Source organism: Phocoena phocoena, chromosome 10 (genome assembly GCF_963924675.1).
Source record: "Phocoena phocoena chromosome 10, mPhoPho1.1, whole genome shotgun sequence".
NCBI classification, from domain to species: domain Eukaryota; kingdom Metazoa; phylum Chordata; class Mammalia; order Artiodactyla; family Phocoenidae; genus Phocoena; species Phocoena phocoena.
This window is the reverse complement of record NC_089228.1, coordinates 3,179,567-3,201,547: the sequence shown is the minus strand read 5'-3', so window position 1 is coordinate 3,201,547 and position 21,981 is coordinate 3,179,567. Positions and strand designations below refer to the sequence as shown.

At 53.0% G+C, this 21,981-nt stretch overlaps 1 protein-coding gene across 1 annotated transcript; it reads right to left on the bottom strand.

Annotated features, from left to right (window-relative positions):
- Positions 1–1,142: 1,142 nt before the first annotated feature.
- On the bottom strand, positions 1,143–11,483 carry TMEM43 (transmembrane protein 43). Its single transcript, XM_065885197.1, has 11 exons — positions 11,340–11,483; positions 10,437–10,571; positions 9,759–9,853; positions 8,921–8,970; positions 8,596–8,665; positions 7,806–7,876; positions 6,677–6,798; positions 6,339–6,413; positions 5,748–5,849; positions 4,271–4,388; positions 1,143–1,530 (listed from the first exon to the last, which is right to left on the bottom strand). The coding sequence occupies exons 1-11, from the start codon at positions 11,394–11,396 to the stop codon at positions 1,328–1,330; spliced, it is 1,098 nt and encodes a 365-aa protein (XP_065741269.1). The 5' UTR covers positions 11,397–11,483; the 3' UTR covers positions 1,143–1,327.
- Positions 11,484–21,981: the final 10,498 nt, after the last annotated feature.

Below are 21,981 nucleotides of genomic sequence, written 5' to 3'. Positions count from 1 at the left end.
CCCTATTCAGCTGCCAAATACTGATTCCACTAAAGCAGCCACTCCCAGCAAAACACAACAATTTCCAAATAGTTAAAAGATAAAGGACACACAAGTCTTTTAAGACATCAGTGTTACAACATACTTGATCTTTCAAAGGGTGTTGAGAGGAGTTGGGAAACTTAAAACTGTGAATTAAATAAGCATGGGGAGATTTGATTTAGGAATAAAGCTGTGGACACTGGACACATAAATCACCCAGAGGCAGCCACTTGAGACCCAGATGCTAATGTCAAAAGCACACCTGTGATGAACAGAGCCAGGCCAGAGAGCTTTCAAATCTGCAGCCTCTGACGCCTGATTTTGGTTGGTGGGTGGGGTGTCACCACGAAGGAGCCCACTTAGGATAACTGACTAAAAACTCAAAATCATCTTCAAGAAAATCTGGGTTTTGATGCCAGAGGATGGAAGGAAATGCCTTTCTCTCCCGGATAGAGACGCCCATCTCCTCCCAGAGGGAAAACGAGCCTTTTGCTAACACTGGTTTCAAAGCACCTGAAGCTTTGAAAAGCTTCTCAGGGACCCAGAACACCGACAGGTTAACTTTCTCAACCAGGTAAGTAACAGCCCCACTGAACTTTCTGTGCTCTGAACTACCTTCAACTGACAGATGAAAGGGTTTTTTTCTGTAACAGTCTGAGACGTACATCATTCCAGAGGTGTTTGTTTTCTAGATCTGACTTGAAACTGCCCCCTCTTAGGGCAGGTCGGGGAGCTGTGTGCAGAGAAATGAAGTAGCAAGAAACAACCAGGCCTGTGGGGGTCCTACGCGCCACAAAGATTCTGCCAAATGGTAATGTGCGTGCAAAGCCCAACAAACGTCCACCTTCCTCATCACCACACCCCCCGGTTCTCTTAAGTACCGAATCAAGCTCCATGCGCAGAGTGGGTTTGTGGTGCCCCTGCTGCCCTGTCCTGGGAGGCGGGCACGGCGGTGTTCATGGTGGAGCCTGACACCGTCCCCAGGTCTGAGTGTCACCACCGCGGCAGACATCAGCTAAGTGAAACACGCAAGTGGCCGCACGGCCCCAAGAGAAGGAAAGGAAACAAGCAGGAGAGCGTGTGTCACGCTGCCAGACAGGAGCCACCTCCTGCCACCAAAGCTGCCCGCTGGCAAGAAGGGGTGCGAAGTGCTAAGTGATGGACGCCAACCCGACACCCATGCACACTGCCAAGGCTGCCACCTGAGTGGGGCGCGTGCGGAATCCAAGACCGATGTGGGTTTGGGGGAGGGGATGACCTGGGTCCCGAGGCACAGGCAGTGTCCAGTGGGTGCCGGAGCCCCGGCTCACTCCAGCTTTTTGGCCGGTACCCGTGTCCGAGCAACGATGATGGGCACCAGGGCCAGGCAGCTGATGACAAGCGCCCACAGGGGCCGGTGGAAAAGCCAGCCAGCGGCCACGGTCAGCAAAGTCAGCGAGGTGGCCACGCATAAGGCAAAGGCCTTCAGGCCAATGTTGACCAGGTCTCGGAAGATGGGGAACCAGTCCACTGTGGGGAAGAGAGAGGTAGTGAGGCTTCCCAGGCCCCCGTGCTCTGCTGCTCTCCCCGCCCCGCCAGCCACTGTCTCTGGACCAGGTAGGGAGGAAGAGGAGGTGGTGGTGGGGGCATGTGGCCTGAGGGAGCTGGGCGGTCACACGAGGAGGAGCCCTGCTCCTGACTGCAGCCCGTCCCAGCCCCAGGGAGGGCGCGTGGTCGTGCTCTGAGACCTCGTGCGCTGAGGGCAGAACGGAGACTCTCCGGGGATGGCGGCAAGCACCTGGCTGCCGCCCCTCACAAAGCAGGCTGGGCGTTACAGAAAAAACCCTTTCATCTGTCAGTTGAATAAGCCTCCTGGGGGGCTTATTTGGGCCCCTCAGCCCTTCCTGGAGGGACCTATTCGGTCACCCAAGCCGTTACCAGTTACCTGTGCACCCAGCTCCATGGAGGGGCTGAGGGGACTCAACAGGCCCCAGCCGCCCACCTTGAGGACCCTGCAGTCTACCGCCCAACGTGATACAGTCTCGGATCCGTCATCTCTTGTGGAATTAGCCGTCCTTGGCCTCCTGGCCTCTGCAGGCAGGCGTTCCATAGCCATCATCCACTGGGAGGATCTGCACTCAGTTCCCATGGGCCAGGGGCCTGGTGCCGCTGGGTCTGCACGGCCGGCCTGGGTGTCTGCCACGACGGCAGGGCCCCCACTCGGCCCCCACAAGCACACGTCACATTTGAGCACTGACCATGGGACCATGTGTTGCACCACACCACGCCTACCCTGTAAGGCCGGTACTGATCTTTTTTTTTAAACTTTTTTTTTTTTAATTAATTTTTAGCTGCGTTGGGTCTTCGTTGCTGCGCACAGGCTTTCTCTAGTTGCGGCGAGCGGGGGCTACTCTTCGTTGCAGTGCGCGGGCTTCGCGGGCTTCTCACTGTGGTGGCTGCTCTTGTTGCGGAGCACGGGCTCTAGGCACACAGGCTTCAACAGTTGTGGCACGCGGGCTCAGCAGTTGTGGCACATGGGCTCTAGAGCGCAGGCTCAGTAGTTGTGGCGCACGGGCTTAGTTGCTCCGCAGCATAGGCCGGTACTGCTCTTAACCTCAGATCACCCACAAGATCACTGAGGCCTGGGAGTTAAACTTACAGCTAGAAGGTGGCATAACCAGGATTTAAACTTAAGACTGTCTGAGTGGGACTTCCCTGGTGGCGCAGCGGTTAAGAATCCGCCTGCCAATGCAGGGGACAAGGGTTCAAACCCTGGTCCGGGAAGATCCCACATGCCGCGGAGCAGCTAAGCCCGTGCGCCACAACTACTGAGCCTGTGCTCTAGAGTCCGTGAGCCACAACTACTGAGCTCGCGTGCCACAACTACTGAAGCCTGTGCACCTAGAGCCTGTGCTCTGCAACAAGAGAAAACACCGCAATGAGAAGCCCATGCATTGCAGTGAAGAGTAGCCCCCGCTTGTAGCAACTAGAAGAAGCCTGTGCACAGCAACGAAGACCCAATGCAGCCAAAAATAAATTAAAAAAAAAAAAAAAAAAGACTGTCTGAGTGCAGAGCCTCAGGTCTTAGTCTCTGTGGTAAGCCCAGAGAGGACAGCGACCTTGTCCGTACTGTTGGCTGCGTGGCCTCCGGGGCCCGGAGCAGCGTCCTCCGCACAGCAGGCACTCGGAAAGTGCTCATCACAGGAGTGGAGGTGTGAACGGGCGCCCTGCGCTGCAGATTCCTGAGCCCCTCCCCTGCACTGTCCCTCTGTGCTCTCATGTCTGTTCTGACTCTGGAGGATCAGCCTTCCAGTGTGGAGAGAACCAGTCGGAGAGTCAAAGGAGGGCCCTATGAGACAAACTTGATGGTGGAACTGGGCTCTGAGAGGGAAACAGCCTGTCCAAGGTCACAGCCACGATGGACTTAGCGACTGTGCCCAAGACACGGTTGCCTTTCTGAGCACAGTTCAGCTGTCCAAGGGAAACAGCCTTCCTTTCCCTTCACCTCAGTTTTCCCAGCTATAAAATGATCTGACAGTCTGTGTCTACTGCAGCCAGACTCTCCCCAGCTGGAGAGGGTAAGCAGGGGACGTGTTTCCGGGCCCAGAGACGGCGGACAGAACCATCTCACTGGACAGGGCGTCCCCCGAGAAGCCCCATCCTCCCGGAGAGCGGCCACGGCCCAGCACTCAGTCACCCCAGGCACTTGGTCCTCCTGAGCCAGGCTGGGCTGCTTGGGCAGCTCTGGGGCTCAAGCGGGCCAACCCCGGGCCCTGGGCAGCCCGGCACGCTCTCCCTTGCGTTCCAGACTTGCCAGCGGCCGTGCCAAGTCCAGCCCAGGATTTGGGGTGGGGGTGAAGCGTAACAGTTCCTGAGTGTTTCCTATTTGCCAAACATTTCACAGAACTCTGCAAATTAGGTGTGAGGAAACCGAAGCCAGGCCAGGAAAGGAATCCAGAGCCCTGTTCAGGCCTGGCACGGGCCGGCCAGCCTCCTCAGCACGGCTATTTGGTTGTGCGATGAAGGGGTGAAGGGGTGAAGGGGTGAAGGGCTGAGGGGATGGGCGGGTGGATGGAGCGGGGAAACCCGCAGCCTCGGGGGTCAGCATCCGCCCGGTCTTACGCTGGAAGCATCCTGACCCACATCCTGCTTCCCCTGCTCTCTCGTCCCAAAGCCTTGGGGACACAGGATGGGCTGAGTGCCCCCCACCAGGCTGGAAGGGAGAGTGGCGGTAGGAGAAGCCAAGGAGGCCCTGTCTCTCCCCACCTACCCAGAGTGTAGAGGATCCGCGTCATGAGGTTGAGGCCCACAAACATGGCTACCCAGCCGGCCGCCCGCAGGCCCCACGTCTTCAGGGAGTTGCTCTTCTGTTCCCGACGAAACACCTCCTGGAGGACAAGCGGGGAGAGGCCGTCACGTCTCAGCTCCAGGGGTCACCAGCCTACCCAGTCGGCAGGGCCAGAGCCGAGGGGCCCGGGCTGACCCAGGAGCCACTGCGTTTCTGGACAGACCAGAGGGAGGAAAGGGCACTACCCAGGCCTACGTGCCTCGCCCACCTGGCAGCACAGAGCAGGCAGGCTTGGGCCCTCAGATCATAGCCCGCCTCCTCCAAGAGCCACCAGCCCACCGTCTCACCGAATAAACCTGACCCTCCTGCCGCAGCAGCGCCTTCCAGGGGTCATCTATCCTCACGCGGCGTCTAGCCACGAGCCCCAGCACTCCTCTCTGGGGGGCAGCTCTGAGACCGGGGCCCCACCTGCGGGAGGCTGGAGCCCCGGGACAGAGGCCTGGGCTGGGCCTCCTAATTCTAGAAACTCCCTGGGGCCCTGAAAGCTGCCTGAGAAAGTGTGACTCACAGTCGCCAGGCTGGGAGGGGCCAGCCCTGCCTTGAGGTTGGTAACTGGCTACTGGGCCGCAGCCTGACCACACCCTCGTCCCAAGCTCAAGAAGAAGGCACAGCCCAGCGCCTCCTGGACTGGGGGCCGAAGGGAGGGGACGACAGCTGAAGGCCCAATAAGCGGGTCAAAGGGTCACAGCTAAGCCCTGCCGCCTGCCCACTACCTTAACCTTCCAAACCCTTATGGGTTGAGAGGGCAGGCTCAGAACAGCTCTCCACGGATACACTGTGCTCGTCAACAACATACAAGCGCACTTTCTGCTACAGAGAAGGCTGCCCTGCCTGGACAGGACAGGCTAACTTCTAAGGCAGGCACTGAACTAACGGCACATCTTTGCACCCCTTCTCCTCGGGGCTTGGGTGAGGCGTGACCCCACTTTACGGATGGGGTGGGTGCCCTGGTCTCTCTGGAGGTGCCCGCCCTCACTCGCCTGGTCCTGGGGCCACGTAGCTCAACCCCTTCACCCCAGTTCACACAGCCTTCACGGGCCTCTGCCCGCCCCTCCCTGGGTAGGGCCACCTGGCGTCCTGGCCCCGACAAGGAGGGCCCTGGCCTGCTAGCGCGACTGGCTGGCCCCTTCTCTTCACTTGGGACTCAGCAAAAACGTCCCCTGCTGCCCACTGGCACAGGAGGTTGCTGTCTCCATGTCTGTGAGCTCAGCGTCTGCCCCTCACACCAGGCGGCAGGGGCCCTGCCCACTGCTCCCCACTTCGGGGACGTGGGCTGTGCACACAGGGAGACCTAGCCCCTTCTACAGCTTTCCCTCGCCTCGGGGCTGGGTCTGCCTCCGTGGTGGCAGTCTGTGACATGCCACTGGAGGGCAGAGCACGGTGCACAGTGGCCACTCACCTCTGCTGAGATGTCCCCGTGGTGCAGAAGCAGCAAGGTGTCCCCGGACTTGGTGGAGTACGGGACCAGCTGGTCGCCCCGCTGCCGGGCAATCACGGTGACCTGGTCAGAGAATTCAGGCTTAGAGCTGCGGGGCAACCACCCGCGGGCCCAGCGCCCCTCCTCACCGTGTGCCAACGAGGCAGCGAGCGGGAACACCCACGCCACCCCGAGCCTCTGCCTCCACGTCGGCCCGGGGGACGGTGGCTCCCGTTTTGCTGCTCCGTCCGAAGCTCCAGGGAGGACCCCGGGCAGAAGCGCGTTTTAGGGCTGAGCAGGGGCTGGGGCCGGGGTGACGGGGTCAGGAACGCGGGACCGAGTCTCTACAGAGCAGAAGCCGGGGTTGGGGGCAGAGGGACTGCACGTGATTGAAAGAACCTCATCGGGCCCAGCTGCGAGACCCCCAGCACCGCGCCCTCAGCCTGGGGCCTATGGACGTGCACAGGGCACGTGTGCACACGGTGGGGGTGGGGGGGCGCCCACAGCCTTTGCTTGGGCCCCAGCATCTGCGCCCAGGAAGGCCCCCCTGAGTCGGCCCGGGGAGCTGATTACCACGTGAGCTGGGCCCAGGTTGGGGTCATCGCCGCTCAGCCCTGCGTAGGAAAACGAGACGCGCAGGTCTCCGACCTGGGGTGGAAGAGAAGCAAGTGAGGGAGGCGGGAGCTGTCAGCTGGGCCCACGGCGTGCCCCACTCCCATGACCTCTGCCCTTGCCCAGGTGGCCCCATCTCCCGGAAAGCCTCTCCCCTCCAATTTCCCTGCCCGAGTGTAGCTGTGATTCACCGGAACTGGACCAGAGTCTGAACCTGCGCTCTGAGTCCCACGCGCTGTCGGGGGCGGGACTCTGGGGCCCTGACCTCTGCCATCTGAGCGCCCAAGCCCGCTGGGTACCTCGGGGTACTTGGGGTTTTCACTGTGGTAGAAATAGTCCCCCCGGCGAATGATGTCCACGTGTGGGTCCTCCAGCTTGGACAGACTCAGTGGCTTAAAGTTGTCCACTTTGTCGATGAGGCCTGAGAGAGGCAGGCAGTTAGAAACAGTGCTGAGTCCACTGCAGCTCCTGGCTGCAAACCCTCAGCCTGACAGCCTTTCCAAGCACCCTCACGAGCCCAGCCATGCAGCCACCTCCTGGCTCGCCCCCTGGGGACCCCACACACCCGGGGCGTCCACACACGCCGTCTCCCACCCGGAGTCCCCCTCCGACTCCATTCTTCCGCAATGCCAGCCCCCTTCAGTCTTCAGCTCCTCCAGGAAGCCTTCCCTGTCCCCTCTTCCCCATCAGCTCTGCAAGGGCCTTAGCCTGGCAGCCACTCCACCTTGGGTCTGGTCATCTGTGTCCAGGCCTGGCTTCCCTGCTGCAGCAACAGCACGAGGCTGGGGCTGGCTGGCATGGCTGGCACCAGCTGAGCGCCAGAGCAGACAGCAGACAAGCCAGGCCCTGGCTCACGCAGTCTCTCCCCCGTCCCCCTGGCTATCTGCCACCTAAGTGTCTTCTCTCCCTCCTTCCTGGGTCAGGCCCAGGGACTGAGACCCAGGGACAGAGCCCCAGGAGTTTCTGCGGCCAGTGGTGCCACCCTGTCCCTTGCAAGCCTCTCTTTCGAGTCCCTTCGGGGCCTGTGATGAACCGGACGACCCCGGGCACAGGGCTGGGTGCCAGTGGGGCTCAGAAGTGGAGTCCTGGGGCCTTCTCTGCGCTGCCGGCTCCAGGGCTGCCAAGCAAGGGCTCTCAGCTCTGCCTCGTCAGCCCAATGAGGACGCAGCACCTAGCAGCTGCTCCCCGGTGTGCGTTTCAGGGGGGCTTCTACATGGTTCCCCACCTCCTGGGGACACACCTGCCCTCTGGCCTCGGCCCAGAGTACGATGCTGGGAAAGCTCCGGCTGACCCCATGCCCAGGACAGCAGGGGACCCCTTTAAGCATCTGAGGGCTGAGTGCTAGGGCCCCGGCTCCTGGGAGGCGGCCAGGTGCAAGTGCAGGGCCCCGGGTCGATGCTGGCTCATCTAAAGGGGCCTGAGACTCACCCGCCGAGAGGAAAAACCTGCCGATTTGGACGAAGGGGGCTGTCGCAGTGAACGACTCCACGGCCATCGCACTGTGGGAGAGGGGGAGCTTCTGGTGAAGGAGGGTGCTGGGCAGGCGCTGCTTGGGTCCCTGTGGGTTGTGCTGGGCAGGGTCCCAACCCAGGGGGCTCCTGCATGTCCAGCCCAGCCCCACAGTCTGGTCCTTCCCCCCTGCCTCAGCCTCTGCCCGGGAGGAGCAGGCCCCTCCGGCCTCCTGTCCCCCAGAGCTTCCTACCCTCTTGCCTGGACCCCTACCAGCATGTCCCATCCTGTCCCCCGGCCTTCAGATGGCCCTTCCACGGACTTCACACCCTCCTGACCCTTCCCAGCTGGGCTAACACCCAAACCCTACTGTGCACATTCAAGGCCCTCCCTGGCCCAGCCCAGTGTCACGCCTGTCTCGCCACCCCCATCCTGCCCCGAGCAGGGCCGGGTCAAACGCTGCTGCCTCCTGAAAGCCCCTGCTGACTGTCCTCCCACCCACGCCAACCGCTGGTGACCCCTCCAGGCACTCAGTCCGGCCTTACACCCGTGACCTGTTTGAGGGGAGGTCACCTGGGGCTAGGGGTGTCAGGTCTCACCTCTGTTCCTGGTGCCCAGCACAGGACCTGGCCTCGGAAACCTGTCCCACATTTTCATCAGCTCACGAGACAGAAGCAACTCGATTCCATTACTCAGTTGAGGAGGCTGAGGCTGGGCACCTGCTAGTGGCTGACAAGGCTACGCTCAGGCCTGAGGACCTGGCTCTCACCTGGGGTTTTTGTGGCCAATCTCTCGGTCAAAGTTTCTGCTGTTGACGATCTCCGATCTCCATTCAGTGTCTGTTTCAGGCAGAGGGAAAAAATGCAGAAAGCACGGTAAACCTCAGGTTTGAGGCCCACTGGCCGCACGTCCTCTTATCCAAGCCTGCGACCACTCGGGAGCCAAAGGGGCGGCTACTGGAGCCTCGCTGGATGGATGGGAGAGCAGGGCTCTGAGGACCAGCACCCAAGGAGCCTGATGCTTGGTGAGGACAGAGCCCACAGGTGTGCAGGGAGGTGCTCTGTCCGCCCGCAGGCCCGGGGCCCGGTACTCACTGTAGGAGTACCTCCTCTCTGTCTTCACCTGCCCGTCCTCGGTGTATTCCCTGCAGGGAAAGCACAGGCAGCACCAGAGTCAGCCCATCACTCCCGAGGCATCCCCATCTCTAAGCATCTCCGGCTGGAAGCAACCTCGGGGCTCCCAGGTCAGACTCCCCAGATGGAGCAGGCTTGGTCCACACCAGCCCAGAAACAGGGTACTCCCTGGCAAACAGCCAGCTCCAGGCCTCAAAGGCGCTCACTAGAGAAAAGAGCTTTCTCATCCTGAGCTGAAACCCGCCTCCCCTAGCTTGTGTCCCAGCCCTGCCCCGTGGGCTCAGCGGTCTGCCTGCACCCTCTGCTCTGCGACAGCCCTGTGGAGGCCCCTGAGGCTGCCCTGCCCCAGACTGAGCCACCTGGGCTCCCCGAGTCCCCTCTCCACCCTCAGTCTTAGTACGTGTGGTCGATGAGAGCCTGCCTGGGGCTCCTGTTAGATCCGACAGCACATGACCCAGGACCCCCCCCCCCGCCCCCCACCGCCCCGCACACCATGGAAGAGAAGATGGGACACAACTTGGCACAGGTCCGTCTGAGCCTAAGCTGGGGCAGCCCTAGACAACTTCCCCGGAAGGGAGCTAACCAAGCCCACTTTCTCCTCCTAGCCCCTCTGCAGGAGATTCCTGCCACCTCCAAACAAGACCATCAGCCAGTAACTGGGGGATACCTCGACATTTCTCTGATAGGAAGATTTTATACTGTAAATTTCAGAAGTGTCAACGTGAGTGCCACCTGCACGTCACCCTAATCCCCACGCCTCCTTCAGCCCCAGCCAACTCTCCACCCGCTGGCCCCTCACCTGGACTCCTCCGTTTCCACCCATTGGTACATCTCCACGTGCCGCCGCAGCTTCACAGCCGGGAGGTAGACCCCGTAGTTTGGATCAGACAAGAGCTTCAGATAGAATCAAACAAGAAAAATAAAGGACAAGAACGCCCAGCTCGGGGGAAGCTGGGCTGGAGGAGAAACAGGTCCAGAGGGCAGAAGAGCACAGAGGACTCCGCGGCTGCTCGCATGGGGAGACGAGGGAAGCTGCCCGTCCCGAGTGCTGAACCTGCAAGCCTGTGACACGAGCCGCGTGCATGGCTCAGGCTGCTCGGCCCAAGTGCGCGGTACCCACGCAGCGTGTCGGGTGTTCAGACAGAAGACCTGGCACCAGACACACAAATCCATCATCACTGTTAAAGCGCCTCTTCGTGAGGCTCTTGCTTCGGGCCAGAGTCTGTGCCGGGAGGGTAGCTACTGAATCCCACCCAATCTTCAGAACCGGGCCCTGGTCTGTTACAATTATTCTCCCCATCTGACAGAGGAAGACACTGAGACTCAGGAAAGATGGGTCCACACGGCTGCTGAGAGATACAGCAGGAGTCACACCAAGTGTCCCCGTCTCCAAGGCCCACGCTTTCAAATCCTCCATCAGACAATATCCTGCGATGTGTCCCGGCCTCCGCGGGTCAGCAACCACCGCCAAGCCTACCTTAGACGTCCGCAGGGCCCCAGGGATGTGCACCAGCCTCCCCTCATTCTCCGGAGCCACACTGTGGATGCTGTCGGGGGTCACCACCAGCGAGAGTCCCTCAGCCAGCAAGGTCGCCATCTTCACTGTGCGGCCCTGTGCACGGCGGGGAGTGAGGATTTCAACCACTGGACACAGCTGTGCCCTCTCCTTGGGCAAGAGGAACCCAGGACGTGCGCTCTCCCAGGAAGGCCACCCGGCACCCATCTCAGCACCGCCCGTGCCAGGAAGAGCTGCTGCTTCTTCTGTCCTGCATCCCTCCCCCATCTTCCTCTGCCTTCTCCGCCCCTTCCCTCCTGCTTCACTTGGGGCGATCGCACACCTGTTCAAATCACGTGACCCAGGCCTCGGCAATCACATCCTGTGTCCACTGGCCACAGGCAGCGGTTCAGAGAGAGGACTGAGGCCACTGAGGGATCTCCCTGCGACTTTCGCTAAACAGATTTAGAAAGAGATGGTTCCTCTTTTCCCTGGGGTTGCTAAGCTGCTTGGATGTGACCCTGGAGTTACAGGGCCACCTTTGCCACCACAAAGGAAGAGCCTGCCAAAGAAACATCCACAACAGAGAAAAATGGGCAAGAGATGGAGAAATGGAGATTCCTAGTGACCCAGCATGAACGCCTGGATGCAACCATGCCTGAAACTGATGCTACCCAGGATTGCAGGTGTGTGAACAGATCCATTCCCCCTCCTGCTTACATCAGTCGTGAGGTGGGTCACAAAAGAAAGAACTCTGATTAATTCAGCTCCTGCCCCCATAAAATCTAGACCCTTATTACCATATCCAGCCTCCGAATTCACAGTCTTTGCTCCCTGATACTGCAGGGACCCTAAATCTGCACAGAGGGACCCCAAACATCATACCTCATTGGTAAAAATTAAGTAGAAGGAGAGCAGAAAGGTCATGAGCCCCACAAACATTCCACCCGAGGTCTCACTCAGCCGCTCCAGGAAGCCTGGCTGGGACTTGGTTGTAATTCTGACATGTTCTTTCCTGTCACTCGTACTGGAATACTGAAAAAAGACATAAAAAAAAAAAGAAAGAAAATTGGTTTTCAAAAAATAAATTGAATTTTGCTATTTATTTACACTTTTTTTTTTTTTTTGGCTGCGTTGGGTCTTCGTTACTGTGCGCAGGCTTTCTCTAGTTGTGGCGAGCGGGGGCTACTCTTTGTTGCGGTGCGCAGGCTTCTCATTGCAGTGGCTTCTCTTGTTGCGGAGCACGGGCTCTAGGCGCGCGGGCTTCAGTAGTTGTGGCTCGTGGTCTCAGTAGTTGTGGCTTGCGGGCTATAGAGCACAGGCTCACTAGTTGTGGCGCGCCGGCTTAGTTGCTCCACGGCATGTGGGATCTTCCTGGACCAGGGCTCGAACCCATGTCCCCTGCACTGGCAGGTAGATTCTTAACCACTGGGCCACTAGGAAGTCCTATTTATACTGTTTTTATTGAGTTTTAATTCTATATGTTAAAAATGCACAGACCAGGCTTCCCTGGTGGCGCAGTGGTTGAGAGTCCGCCTGCCGATGCAGGGGACACGGGCTCGTGCCCCGGTCCGGGAAGATCCCACATGCCGCGGAGTGGCTGGGCCCGTGAGCCATGGCCGCGGAGCCTGTGCGTCTGGAGCCTGCGCTCCGCAACGGGAGAGGCCACGGCAGTGAGAGGCCCGCGTACCGCAAAGAAAAAAAAAAAAAAAAAAAAAAGCACATACCAAGTGTTTGGTTTTGACAAGTGCAAACGTGTGTCAAGTGTGACAAGTGTCCTGACGTGTGTCAAGACACAGAACATGTCTATCACCCAGAAGGCTCCTTGTGCCCCTTTCCTGACACTACTCCCTCTCCCCACCGCCCAGAGGTAACAACGATTTGAATCCGTATCACTACGGATTAGTTTTGCGTCTTCTAGAACCTGGTATGAATGGAATCACCACACAGCATCAACTCCTTCTGTCCAGATTCTTTAACTCAGCGTAACGCTTTTGAGGGTCATCTATGTCACGGTATCAGTAGTTTGTTTCTTTTTATGGCCAAGTAGAATTCTACCACGAGCATATCACTTCTGTTGATTCCCTCACCAGCAGATGGATACCCTGGTTGTTTCCAGTTCCTAGCTATCATGAACGCTTCTGTGAACACTCACGTACAAGTTGGTGAAATAACGTTTATATTTTAAGGCAGGAAACGAACATTTAAACATAAAATTCTGTGTGCATTCGGGCCTCTTCTCTCCCTCCCTAACGTGCAGTCTGCATCTGCATTACACTGACCAGACATTCTCAAAGACAGGAACGCCTGCTCGACCGTAAAGCCCATTTTTTCCCCTTTCTTCTGATGCTAGCAATGCAACTTCTCAAAACAACAGCGTTCTTTCCCAGCCCTGCAGGGGGTCATGATGACGTGCTGCTCGCTTTGTACACGTACCTACTTGGACTATGTATCCTTGGTGAACTTTATGTAGATCAGTATGTCATTTTCATTTACGATCCTTTGTCCCAAAAATGTACATGACTATGCCTTCGACCTCTAGCAGGCGAAACAGTTCTCAGAGCTTCTGAGAGTCTGGGTCTCAGAAGTCCTGGGTCATAATCCTGTTTGGCTCAAATAAAATGCCCTTTTTTCTTTGTCACTTGATTGTTAGTTGAATTTTCGTGGACATTTGCTTGGCGTAGGTGGCGGGATATCAGAGACAGACAGCAGAGGACACCTGGAGTCCACCCCAAACGGGTGCTTGGTACCAGCACAGGCCCTTGGAGCCCCACTCCTCCGTATTCCTCAGGCACTTTGGTGGGTTCTCCTGGTACCCGGACAGCACTGCTTTAAATGACATCCTGAGTTTTACTTGAGCTGTTTTTCTTGGGACTTGGAGTCCTAAGGGGGTACTGGAACATATCCTAGGCAGGGACCTCGGAGGAGCTTTGGAGTGAACGGGGTTCACTGGTCTCTTTTAAAAACTGACTTAAATTGGAAAGATTATGTATATACGGTCTGAACAAACTGCTAGTGAAATGAGAGACTGAGCATGTTCAGCTCCGAAGTAAAGGGACACTTGCTCCTTCCAGCCACCAGCCGTTCTCAGGCGACCGAGAACCTGGGGGAAGTGTCTGAGGATCGAGTCTCTTAACATGCATCGGTCGCACAGGGAGTCCCACCACAACCACTGAGGAAGTTCTGCTCGCCAGGTGCGCATCATAAAGGCTGATCACCCTGCGCTCTGAGCATCCACGGTGGTTTTAGACTGTCGGAGGGAGAAGCCAAGACGCGTGAGAGTCAAGCTGACCCAAGGGGAAGCCCTTAGGGAGACAGACACACATTCGATCCATCACACCGCCCTCAGAAAGTTGTTCAGATCCTATCTGAATTGGGCTGCCAAATTAATAATGGGAAACCGTGCTCAAAGGCCAAACAGCCCCCTTGATGGGCAGCCACTCTGGCTGGCTTCATGAAGAACCGCTGCTTTTGCAAACACTTATCTTAACTCTTAAATGGCCACGATGGAGCCCTTCTAACATTCCAACACTGTAGAGAAAGCTGGCTTGATAAAACATCTTTTCAAAACTCTGACCCTGAGAGAACAAAAGTATTCCTAGGAGAAAGCCTGAAATTACAACTCTTATCATGTCCCTGAAATGTAAACACAGCCCACATCGCCTGAGTCTACAACCTTGGCTTAATAGACTCTAAAACTGGGGAAAAAAACAGGGGGCGCGGGGGTGGGGGGCGCACAGCGTGTGCAAAGAGGAGGCCGTTGTGAAACTCAAGCAGGAAAACCAGGAGACTTCTGTCCGTGTCTGGCTGGATATGTGCATGTCTGCATGTATGTATGATCCGTCTCTAACTCCAAATGGTATTATCAACATTAATTGGTAAAAGAGGTTTACTTAATTGACTTAAAAGTAAATGCATACAAATCAAATATTTCTAAATGTAATTACACTAGCCCGAATTTTTAAAGGATCACATAATCTAGGCTTAATCTTTAATGAATGAAAATGAGTCAGAATTGATGGTTTAATTAATAGACATGTCTTTAGAGTCAAACGTTAAGTGTAATACTTTAACTGTACCTAGGTTTACTGAAAGTTAATAAGCTCATGTTATCTCTGTTATAAAATTTGTCAACAAGAAAATTAACTTGGTATGATAATATTTTCATAAGTAACAAATAAGTTTTGGGGTGAACTCTTTAAGAATAATTTTGTTTTATGGTATGTCTGCCTAAAAACAGTTTCTCCAGATTTTTGGTGACTTGAAACTTCAGCGTTCTGCTAAATTAAGTCAAATGATGGAATTCACTGAATGTCTAGATCATTTTCTTAATAAGAAATACTGAAACATTAATTGCTAAAGAAGTCTATGTTTACCTACTTTGATCTCTTATTACAGAGAGATTAAACATGTTTGAGACTATTAGTAAACATATTCTGTGCTTTGTTGGAAGACAACTATAAAGTGGCATACATTTCTAAAGATTAATTTTTAAAAGGGAACCCTGAGAAAAGTTTTATGCATGGCCAGGACTTACTAAGATCAGACTGATTTTAATTAAATGAATGAAATTTAATATTAAAGATGAAATGGTGAAAACTAGAGTTTGTTTTTTTCTGTTAAGAGGACAAAGTTCTCTTGAAATATTGATCTGCTTTTGATAACAGACTGTAAAATTTCTTTACCTCTTAAGTAATCTTCTGTAACTTTCTGTATTTGCTTTTGAAATCTTTTACTAGCACTTTGGTTAAGTGAATAAATATTATTTCACAGTGACTTATGATTCTACTTAGCCAAACATTTAAAACCTCTTGATATCGTTCACAAACTTCCTCAAATCAAATTCTAAATGTTCTTTTGGCCTCCAGCTACCTTTGGGAAGCTTCAGAAGGCCCCTAAACAGCTCAAAGAGAAATATTTAAACGAATTAGGCTCATTTGGTATGTTAAATTACATGGGAAACATTGTCAAATGAGTAATGATAAATCTTGTTAGGTTATATTATATGGCTAAATATATTACTATAAACATTCTAGAAATTATATGAAGTTCCTAACATTTGAAATGTCCTGGTATGTTGTCAGTCATGATTTACAGTATCTTAAAATGTTGTATGCCACAGAAATAGCCAAATTTCCTTGATGACTACACTGTCATCAGGTCTTTAACCATGCTTTTAAGTCTTTTGTCGTTTATACACAGTTATGCCTATACAATAACTGATGCTTTTACAAAAATGTTTGTAGATGACTTGCTGTTATGCTCCCAAATTAGATTAGACGCGGTAGCAAAAGGACCTCCTCCTTGTACGAGGGCTATTTCGGCCACGGCTCTCACATAAAGCCACTGAAGAAATAGTAATGGGGTCTCCTTTAACTATGTATGTCCCACACTCGGGTGAGTTTCTTCTAAACTCTCACCACCCTCAGCACTATTCTATAAGCCAGCTAGCTTCCTATGAAGTATCGTTGCTTTACGCTACCTTGGTTCCATGTAATAACCTTAACCCTGCAACTCTGCTTCCAGCACCACAGGAAGAAAACCACCATGACTGCGTTTTGTTAACCAATTATCTTCTTGCTTCCAGGAAGCCCATATCGGTAATGCTGACCTAATTTAATCTATAGATGGTCCTACTTAAGGGAAGAGCACAGACATTACCGAGCTGGATGTGCAGTAACGCCCACAGTAGACATAATCGAAAACTTTTACTTAGCAGGAACAAAGTCAGCACAAGCTGAATTAACTGCCTTAACGCTAGCTAAAGACCAGTTAACACATATTTATACTGACAGTCACCATGCCTCTGGAGTGACACACGACTATGGAACGTTATGGAAACAATGAGGTTTTTAAGCTCTTCAGGAAAACCTAATAAAAAAATGGAAAACAGGTTGCAGAGTTGTTGTTATACGACTGCCGATACGGTTAACAATGATTGAAACCGTAATTTTCAATAATTTTCAGTTTTCACCTACGCCTGGCATTCCAAATCTGACAGTATGTAAACTAGAGGAAATCAGCTCGGTGACGCTCCCGCCCATGAGGCAGCTTTAAACACTCATCCTATCCAGCCTCCAGAACGGCCACTGCTCTCAGTTAACCCTGCTAACCCAGTAAAAGATTTCCTTCTACAGGCTCAAGAAATTGCCACTAAAGAAGAGAAACAAATATGGCCACAAAAAGGGGAATTCTGACCCACCACAGATATATAGTTTAGACCTGATAGAAAAAAAAACACCTAGTGTCTGGAGCACAACTGCCATCACTCCAGCACGCACCCCCTTTAACTCACTGTGCGCCTGAGAAAACGGTTTTGGGGAAAACAGTATTCTTGGAAACTTGCCTCCACGGTGGTTCAAGGGAAACATTACATTATTGTCAGGGTCTCACTGAGGCACTTAGAAAACAATCAGTAACTAACTCTTTTTACAGCGAGCTCCCAGAAAACCCTACAGATCATGGATTATAACCTAGTGATTTTGTTTATTGGAAAGGACATCAAATAAATGATTCTTTGCAGCCACAAGGGGAAGAACCTTATCTGTTATTGTTAACTAATCCATGCTCAGCCAAACCGAAAGACATTAATTCATGGATTCACGTCTCTCATTTTAAAAAGGCCCCTCCACCTAAATGGACTTCGACCCGTTTCTAACACCCTGTTTCAACTAAGACGAGTACCACCAAGCCAGGACGAGGGGACAACAGCAGCAGACAGCTGCCCCAAGAGTCCAGACCAGGCCTGCAAGACCCATCCTACCAGTTCAATTGTACTATTCACCAAATGTCTGTCAAAACTGACAGCTACTGTTTTACTTCTAGCTATGCTTTTGCCCCAGGGTTTAAGATGGAAGGAAAATTCCTTAGTACAGCTGTTGCAGAGTATAGCTACTGGAGGCAAATTTAACCGATCGCTGGATCTGTCATCCAACTCTTCAGACAATACAAGGCCGACACAGGCCCTCATAACTCCTGTCATTGACTTTTCAGATGTTCCCAATGTTACCACTTACTTAGATCAACCTCCCTCTGGCCTAACCTTTCAGGTCCAAATTTTCTAATGTACTAATGTGTCCATGCCTTGTCTGACACTACACTACCCTCAGTCCTTAGGGACCAGACACAACTTACGCTAGTACCCACACCCCAGCCCCGCCCCACCCCGAGCTCCATCTCTTACTTAACTTACAAATGTCTTGAAGAGAAAAACACAAGGAACTTGTGCCCACAACTCCCCCATGTCAAATACCATACAGACAGCTTTCGGAAAGCCTGCAAGAATGACCATGGTTTAATACCGTGTTAGCAAAACTTCCAATCGATGCGGCTATTCATGAGAGCTCTCTGGGAGGGAACACTTGCATCCCTAGATTTTATCTTCTTCTATGGTACTGGAATTGACACACCTACACAAGGACGGGCACATAAATGTCTTAACAGCTGGCAGGCAAAAGGCTTTTTGTTTGTTGGGCATTATGTTACCCCACTGTCTATACAATGGGCAGATGAACCTCCTTTCTCTCTCCATGACAGTCAAGAGATCCATGTTAGCAGGATATCAAGTTATCTGGTGGCAAAGGCTTTTGGGAATCTTGAGTCCTAGGGCAGGAATATATGTAAACAGAGATATGCTCAGAAATCTATCAGGCACCATGGGTCAAACAGCCAAAGAGACTGCAAGCAGCCCTGCAGCCCAACAGACATCCCTAAGTTCTGTAGCTCACGCAGTGTTAGGTAACAGCTGCCTTAGAAAACGTGTAAGTATAAAATGTTTCCTTCCCCATCAGCATACACCTCTTTGTTTACTCTATAGGATTAATTTACTCAATTCTGAAGTCTCTACGATGGGAAAGTGATGTTGCAAAATCGAAGAGCTCTTGGTTTTTAACACCACCTTGCAAGGAGAAGCTTGTGCTATAACCCAGGCTAAATGTTGCGCTTCCATATAGGATGAGTCCTCTAATACAACTCACTTAACAGCTCACATACCAAGTACAATTTCCGTATTGAAGGATCCCCTTCCTAGTCCAGGTGAAATCTCAGGGAAATGGCTCAACTCTGTGGATTCATGGCTTAAAGCTCTGCTTGTGACTTTGTTATTGTCGTTGGTTTTATTGATTTCATTTACAGAGTAATAATCTCTTGTGCCTCTTGTATATTCAAAACTCCAGGGACTCCCCTGGTGGCGCAGTGGTTGAGAATCCGCCTGCCAATGCAGGGGACACAGGTTCAATCCCTGGTCTGGGAAAATCCCACATGCCACGGAGCAACTAAGCCCATGCGCCACAACTGCTGAGCCTGCGCTCTAGGGTACACGTGCCACACCAACTGAGCCTGTGTGCTGCAACTACTGAAGCCCGCACGCCTAGAGCCCGTGCTCCGCAATGAGAAGCCACCACAATGTGAAGCCCGCCCACCGCAACCAAGAGTAGCCCCCACTCGCCGCAACTAGAGAAAGCCCGCGCGCAGCAACGAAGACCCAACACAGCCAAAAAAAAAAACTCCAACTAAAATAACAATTTGACACTATTGATCATACCTGTAGTTCTATATAAGATAATAGGTATGCACAACGCATATGCAGGGTAAAACTGGCATAAGTCCTATTGGACAATTGACCATCAGTCCTTGCCAAGCAGTTTACTAGCCTAACCCTCCAAAAGGAAAGAAAGAACCAGGCTATTAAGATCTGTCATCAAGGGAGAGGATGCAGGGCAGGTAAGCAACCACCAACCCCATCGAGGGACCAAATATTTGATCACCTAATGTATTCTACCAAAAGATTAATGATCAAAAGGGGGAAAAAGATGAAATGAAATTTATATTTTAAGGCAGGACATGAAAATTTAAGCCTAAAATTCTGTGTGCATTCGGGCCTCTTCTCTCCCTCCCTAACGTGCAGTCTGCATCTGCATTACACTGACCAGACCTTCTCAAAGACAGGAGCGCCTGCTCGACTGTAAAGGTTATTTTTTTCCCTTTCTTCTGATGCAAGCAATGCAACTTCTCAAAAGAATAGCGTTCTTTCCCAGCTCTGCAGGCAGTCATGGTGATTTACTGCTCCTTTGTACGTGCCTACTGGACAACGTGTCTTTGATGAACTTCATAGAAAATATCAGTATGTCATTTTGATGTTTGATCCTTTGATTTGAAAATGTACACGACTGTGCCTTTGACTTCTTTTTTTTTAAATATGTAAGATACGTTTATACGATGATAAGCGCAACGAAGAACATACTACAGGATAATGGGATAAAATTACGGGGGTGGAAAGTGGAGTGGACTGGGGATGGCACTTGAGACTTCAGTCAGTATACACAGCCTTGGGAGGAGGTTGACTTTTTTTGTTTTTGGCTGCGATGGGTCTTCATTGCGACGTGCGGGCTTTCTCTAGTTGCGGCGAGCGGGGGCTACTCTTCGTTGCAGTGCATGGGCTTCTCATTGCGGTGTGTGCCTTTGACTTCTAACATGTGGAACAGTTCTCAAGAGCTTCTGAGAGTCTATCTCCTGGGTTATAATCCTGTTTGGCTCAAATAGAATTAACTTTTTTTCCTCTTAACTTGACTGTTAATTGAATTTTTGTCAGTCTTCAGGAAAACATGTGTTTTCATTTCCCCTGGGCATTAGGTACATACCTAGGAGTGGAACTGATGGATCATAGGGAAGATGCATGTTTTTTAAGAAATTAGCAAATTGTTTTACAAACAGGTTATTAGAGATATATTTCTAATTCAGTTCAACGAATAGTGGCTGAGTTTCCTCAGGGCAGTGCCAGGCCTCACAGGGGTAAGAATGTAGGGGTGAGAGGCTTTAGGGCCATTGGGTCAGGGTGACAAACAGTGCCAGGCCTTGCTGAGTGCCTGGTGAGAGGGGCAGATCCAGTGTTAAAGGAGTGACCCCTTCCAGCTGGGAGGGTGAGAGGGACAGATCCAGTGTGATACACCCCAGTCTATCACAGGCCAGACACGGACAAGCCCAAGGAGATGGGCGCTATCACGATCCCATTTCGCAGGCAGGAACACAGAGGCTCAGCAGTTATACGACCAGTCCAGATCACACAGCCTCTAAGAGATGAACTTAGGATTCAAATATGGGCAGAATGGAGGCCACTCTCCTACCACTCTGCTCTGGACTGCGTTCCTCACTCCTTGGGAGCTCGCTGCAGGCAGGCAGGCAAGACAGGAAAAGAAGCCAGTCCCGCTACAGCCAGTGCAGTCCCCAAGTCGATGGCTGGAAGACCTGGCTTCCTCCTGGGACTCCCCTCAGCACACAGCTAGGAGCCAACATCAAGATAAGGGGCTCAAAGATGGCCTTAGGAGAAGAAGGTGCCCCTCAGGCTGGCAAGCGTGCAGAGTGGCTTGACACACCCAGCCCACATTCTGGACCAAATGCCCAGTAAACATGGATGTTCGTGGAGATTTCCTCCCTGCCCACTCCCCTACTCCAGGCTTCGAATCAATGAGCAGTGAGTGGTAGGAACAAGGGTTGACATACAGGCCCTGAAAATCACTTGCTGTGTAACACTGAGTAAGCTGCTCTACCTCTCTGATCCTGTTTACTCATTTATAAAGTGGCGATGGTAACAGTAACTCCATCACTGGACAGATTTTACAGTGATTAATAATCCTGTGACCTCCTTGCTCCGCCCCATCATCTTCAGATCTTTCTTCCTCACGGGGTCTGGTGGCCCCTGTAAATGTGCACCCCACTGCTGGGTGAATCAACAAAGGTTTGGCAGCAGAGGGAACCCTAATTCATCTACATTCTTTGGCAAAGGTCAGGACCCAATGTATCCAAGGTCTCTGCCCACCAAGACTGAAGACAAACTGTTTTCTTTTTTACGTATTAAGTACCTACTATGCCCCAGACACTATGCTAAATACAGTCTCCCTTAAACTTCACAGATTAAGGCCACACAGCTACTGAAGAAGAATCTGCATTTTCCCCCAGGTCAGCCTGACTCCAAAACCTGCCCCACACCTTCCCACGACCTGCCAAACTGGCTGTGAGACCCTGGGCAAGTGCCTTCCCCTGCCGGGGAAGTTCCCCATCTGTAAGATATGGTGGTGGCGGTATGGGGGCAGGCCCGTGTCCTGCCAGCTTGGGTCTCTCCCGGCAGCTGACCCTGCGTCTCACGGACCACCTCTAGGTGTGCCATTTAAGGTTTCTCGGCCTCCCAGACAACTCTAATCCAGGCTGTGGGAGACACAGCCCTGGCTTCTCAGGGGGTGTGGGAGGCAGAGAGGGCGCTTGGGGACAGAGGAGGGGCCTGAAAAGAGCAGGTAACAGACCAGGGGAGAGTGGCTGGACACTCCACCACAGCAGGAGGGAGGGAGTGCCTGGGCTGGCAGGGCTGCGAGCTGGCTCCACACACACTTTCAGAGAGAAGGCGAGTGTGAATCACCAGCTCCTCCCATGCCCTGCACCCTGGCGGGAGGTGCCCCTCTGTTTGTTGAATGAATGTTGGGCTTAAATAGAAAGATTCCTGAAATAAGGCTGGCTGCAGGAAAAGGCAGCCAGCAGC

What these genes read in the sequence shown, in the direction of transcription:
- TMEM43 (XM_065885197.1), bottom strand. Translation starts at nt 11,396, where the DNA reads ATGTTTGTGGGGCTCATGACCTTTCTGCTCTCCTTCTACTTAATTTTT. An exon ending in ATTGGCCACAAAAACCCCAG is followed by an intron (nt 7,877 to 8,595) that starts GTGAGAGCCAGG and finishes CCTCTCCCACAG; the next exon opens with TGCGATGGCCGTGGAGTCGT. An exon ending in GCGGATCCTCTACACTCTGG is followed by an intron (nt 1,531 to 4,270) that starts GTAGGTGGGGAG and finishes TCTTCCCCACAG; the next exon opens with TGGACTGGTTCCCCATCTTC.